The sequence below is a fragment of the Leptonychotes weddellii genome, chromosome 2 (assembly GCF_054177405.1).
Source record: "Leptonychotes weddellii isolate Sample4059 chromosome 2, ASM5417740v2, whole genome shotgun sequence".
NCBI lineage: Eukaryota > Metazoa > Chordata > Mammalia > Carnivora > Phocidae > Leptonychotes > Leptonychotes weddellii.
Window position 1 is genome coordinate 125,083,743 of NC_138370.1, and position 5,151 is coordinate 125,088,893.

Below are 5,151 nucleotides of genomic sequence, written 5' to 3' on the forward strand. Positions count from 1 at the left end.
AAGACTGAGACACTTAACTGATTGAGCCACCCAGGTGCCCCAAGAATTTATGTGTTTTTTTTTTTTAAGATTTTATTTATTTATTTGAGAGAGACACAGAGAGAGAGGGAACACAAGCAGGGGGAGTGGGAGAGGGGGAAGCAGGCTTCCCGTGGAGCAGGGAGCCCGATGCGGGGCTGGATCCCAGGACCCTGGGATCATGATCTGAGCTGAAGGCAGAGGCTTAATGACTGAGCCACCCAGGAACCCCAGAATTTATGTTTTTTAACTCAAAGTATTTTTAATGTAAAAAGATATAAAATAATAACTTTTAAAACTATCAAAGAAAGATAAACACCTGATGACTTTGACAAGAAGTTTTATTTTAAATATTTTATGATTACATCTATATTTCCATACATCAAAAACAGAAAAAAATCTCTTTGGGAACACATAAAAGCATTTTAAACTCAAAAAATAAAGTCAGTGTTTAAAAACACAATAATTTAAGTGAAATTATTAAAATCCATTTGTAAATAATAAATAAGTTTTATCTAGCAAGAAATTACTTTGTTAACATTGCCTGTTGAAGTTTTGCTGTTTTGAGAAACAATTCTAACTCAGGGTTCTGATGATTCAACACAGCACTGCACAACAAGGCTGCCTGTGATAAGACAAGACTGGGAATATCAAAAATAGGATTGCCAGTTCAATGAAAATTTCAGATAAATAATGATATACTAAAAAATTTAGCCATTGTCTGAATTCAAAATGAATTGGGTGTCTGTTTTTAATTTTGCTAAATTTGGCAACCTTGTTCAAAATAGTTCTCTAATATAACATCATTTAATATTAAAATAAATATAAATTCACTACCATCATTCTACCAGCCTATCAACAATACTTCCTTTCCCATTTTTCCAAATTTATGCACACATATTCCTATATTTATTTCTTAAATAAATATATAAATAATAAATAAGCAAACAAGTTTCACTTGAACATAATTCAGATAACATGAGAAAAAGTTAAAGTGCTTCCACATGTCCTCACATCTCTGTGAGGTAGGATGGTGGCTGATACTTTTTCTCCAGTTGAGGAATAAAGAAGAAACCAAGACAAAGTTGAACAGGGACTGGTGCATCCTGGCCAGCAGGCTGGGGTGGAACGATGTAACAACAACAAAATAAATCCAGGATTTTCAGCTAAATTTGAATTTACAGTAAACAATGAATAATATTTTTAATATAAGTGTGCCTAGATATTGCATAGGACAACGTATATGAGACATTGGAAAAAAACTATTCATTGTTTTACTTAATATTCAAATCTAACTGGGCATATTGTATTTTATCTGCCCATCGCACACCAGACCCACACGGAACATGAAGTGCTGAAGTAGATTTCTTTGAAGTCTCATCGGCATCTTTACTGAGGAATTCTTGGAAACCATGGAGAATGTGCTTATTTGTTTAATGATTCCTGTTTCTCAGCCCTGAAAATAAATAAAATAAAAAAATTAATTAACAGTGTTCTAATAAGGAGGAAAGTATGGTTCTTGAATATATATTTACGAGGGAAATGAATAGTCTTAGATATTCATGTGTCAGAAGTATCCTAATTTTCAACTATGAATAGAGAGACAGATAAGTTATCATCCAAGCCAGGACTCTTCTGAGAATGAAAGGGAACCACACCAATGATACAGGGTACAGGCATAAGCCCAGAGTTCCCTGGTCAAACTGAGATGTATGGTCTTCCCAGTCAAGAATACAACTAATTCACTATTGCTACTTTTTTTTTTTAATCAAAAGGGCAGATCCCCAAAAGAGTAGAATTCCAGCAGCAACAGAAAATTTATAGGCTAACTTCTAGACTGTATGTCTCAGGATAAATGAAGAATCAAACAAACAAACCAACCAAAAAACACAACTTACCTCTTCAAAAACATCTGCACAACCTTCTGTACCCATCTTTCCTTGGGGTCCAGGCACACCTCTTTTCCATTGACAAGCTTTACACTGAAATGAGAGAGATATGATTAAATCAGTACTTAGCAGGTTTCAGACATCCCTTTGCCCTTCAGTTTGTGGTTCCTGAAGTACGAGCATAAAATCTGAGTCCAAGTCGTTTTTAGTTACGAGGCATGGAAGTTACCATATTTAAAAGCCATGGAGACAAAGAATCTTTCTTTTCTGTTCTGCCCACTACTGTACTCCTGTACCTAGAACTTTGCTGGATACTTTCACCTTCCTCTGTTATAGGTTTGCTGTAGTTAACATATCTAATCACTTTTGAAAGTACTTACATGATTTCTGAGTTTTCACAATGTGGGCCGCTGTCAATTACTCTCAGTTCTTTGATATATTTGGGATGGAAAGGCGAGGAGTGAGTATTTATGCACTGGCATCGAAGTTCTGAACTCACTCTTGACAGAACTGCGGCTGTGAAAAAATAATAAAAACAAGGATTAATTTCATCCCAAACATGGCTCTGCTAGCTACTCTCTCCTTAATTCCCACCTGATAATATGGTGACTGTATGTTTGGTAAACATCACCTCTTTAGTAAAGTCATTCTTGAGGGAGAAGCCTGGATATTCTCCTAGCCCCTAAGTTGAATTAAAAAAACAACAGCTGTCATTAATGACAGCATTGATTGACTTCCTTCATAAAGACTTGGAGTTGTCTTTGTGAAATGTTGACATCCTTATGGTACTTTTTCTTCTAGTTGATATTGTGTAATCTTCTGTGATACCACAATGCTATTTATAGTATGTAAACTAAGATTCAACCACAGAGAAATTGCCTTCAGAAGGAATTAATAGAAATATGTAAGTTTCACAAAGATGTCTCTTATCTTAGCAAAATCTGTAATGCTTAATGGAAAAGAAAAAAAATGTGAAAACAAACATTTCTAACTGTATTTCTTTCATGGGAGGGATCCAAGAAGATTGACAATTTGTCAGGGTGTCTTTAAATCCAAGAGGAAATGATAGCGTCTGAAGCTTGTCAATAAAACTGCACGTGGAGTAAAGTTACCCGAGTTCCCTCCCTCGATATTAATAAATAATATGGGTAATTGTGGCTCTTCATAAGATATACTCTAGGGGCGCCTGGATGGCTCAGTTGGTTAAGCATCCGACTCTTGATTTTGGCTCCGGTCATGATCTCAGGGTCGTGAGACTGAGCCCTGCATCTGGCTCCTCGCTCAGCGAGGAGTCTGCTTGAGATTCTCTCTCTCTCCTTCTCCCTCTGCCTCTTCTCCCACACACTCTCTCTCTCACTCTCTAAAAATAAATAAATACATCTTTTAAAAAAAGAAATACTCTAAATTGCAGATTTATATTAATGCATTTATATGTATGCATCCTATAGAGTATGAAAAATAGGAATGGGGTGTCTCTATTAATCAAACTTTATACTTTTCTAAGTATTGTAGAGATAAAACCTAAACAATTAAAGCTTCAATTTAACATTAAGTGACTGCAAATATTATTTCCTTTACTTGAATAAAAAGGATGTTTGCTATTAAAGCATTAAGGGCAATCTTGCTATCTGAGGATCCCATTTAGACACAGGAAAACTCCATGGACCAGAAAAGTCTGCTTACCTTCACACAGAGCTGCAAAAAGCAGGAAAACTGCCAAAAGAGCAATAGCCAGCTTGGAAGTCATGTTGACACAAGGTGCCTTCGTTCTGGTTTCTCCCTGGCTCTTGTCCCAGATGCTGGTGAGCTCTGCTGTCCCAAGGGACTTCTGTTGGATGGAGAGCTTCTGTGGCTTTTTATATTATTCAGAGCAGCAGAGAATATGCACCCTCATTCTCGCATTATGTCAGAGGAAATTCCACAATATGCAACCATCCGCCTGCCCTTTGAGAGCAGACTGAGTCATCAGACTCCTCTAATTTGTCTCATCAAATTTTTGACAGGATCGAAGTTCTATTGGATCTTTAACAGAATTTAATTTATTTTATTTAAAAATATATTTGTTTTAAAACATGTTTAAAAACCATTGTTAGATAATCAAGCTTCTTTGATACATTATTATCAGTTGTACTTTTTTATATATAAATAAGTTTATTGTTGTACTATCTGGCAGTTGTTAGAGTAAGGTCATTTATGATTACCCTTTTAGGGCACGGTCATTTCTTTAGGTAAATTATGTGTGCTGCAGTGATAGAGAAAGTAATCTCGTCAACCACTTTTATTGAAGACATAATTTTGAGAAGTCTTTTTCTGAGTGTTTTGGAAAGTTTCCAGGAACTGTTACCATTCCCAAGGAGCATATTACAACTCTTCACAAGGTTTGGCTTTCTAATGTATGTTTGAAAGAATGAAAAGGCACATCTTCAGTTCCAAAAATATTTATCAAGTAACTTCTGAGTAATGTGGGGATCTAGAGATAGAGAAGACTAAATACTTGTTTTCAAAGAGTTTGGTCTATCAGAAGAAGAAAGTGATATAAGGACCTTACTGTAAGTGGTACTGATATGTTAATTCCAACAAGGGCATAAAGACAGAATATTCCATAAGCAGTGTGAGCAGGATGTTGAAGGATGAGAAGATGGAGAAAAAGAGCACATTCTACATAAAGACATGGTTCAAGGACAGGTGAATGAAGATATGTCTATGCTCTAGGAAGCGGTTCACTGGGGTTATTAGGTTGGGGTGGGATGAAGTGGTATCTAATGGAAAAGTAAGCAGTGTATGCTTGGTGGATAAAAGTTCAAACTCTGCTTCAGCCACCTAATTTTTGTATGACTTTTAAACTTTCTGACTTCCGGTCTCTGTATCTACAAAATGGGTTTAATAACACCCCCATCTCATAAAGTTAATTTATATAAACTTCCTGGCTTAACTTTTAAACTAGTAAATTCTCACTTATTCCAAATGCTGTGACTTATATTTCTCATCTTTGTCAGATTACTGATTTCCATACTGCAAGGATATTCAACCAACAGTTGTTTCCTAAAAATCTCATTTGCCTTAGAGGCATTCTTGATAAAAGATCAGTTTCTGAAATACCAGTTGAGCCAGCTTACAGCATGCAATATAACAATATAATAAAATAGAAACATCATCAGTTCCAGTTATCATTTGCTAAAATTAAAGCTCCAAATAAAAACCTGACTGCATTAGCATTCAAGTTGCCCTCTCAAATGAAAATCTG

At 35.7% G+C, this 5,151-nt stretch overlaps 1 protein-coding gene across 1 annotated transcript; it reads right to left on the minus strand.

The window, feature by feature from the left end:
• Positions 1-341: 341 nt before the first annotated feature.
• Positions 342-3,749, minus strand: CXCL8 (C-X-C motif chemokine ligand 8). The gene is made up of 4 exons (XM_006729809.3): positions 3,591-3,749; positions 2,288-2,423; positions 1,917-2,000; positions 342-1,474 (listed from the first exon to the last, which is right to left on the minus strand). The coding sequence occupies exons 1-4, from the start codon at positions 3,652-3,654 to the stop codon at positions 1,444-1,446; spliced, it is 315 nt and encodes a 104-aa protein (XP_006729872.2). The 5' UTR covers positions 3,655-3,749; the 3' UTR covers positions 342-1,443.
• Positions 3,750-5,151: the final 1,402 nt, after the last annotated feature.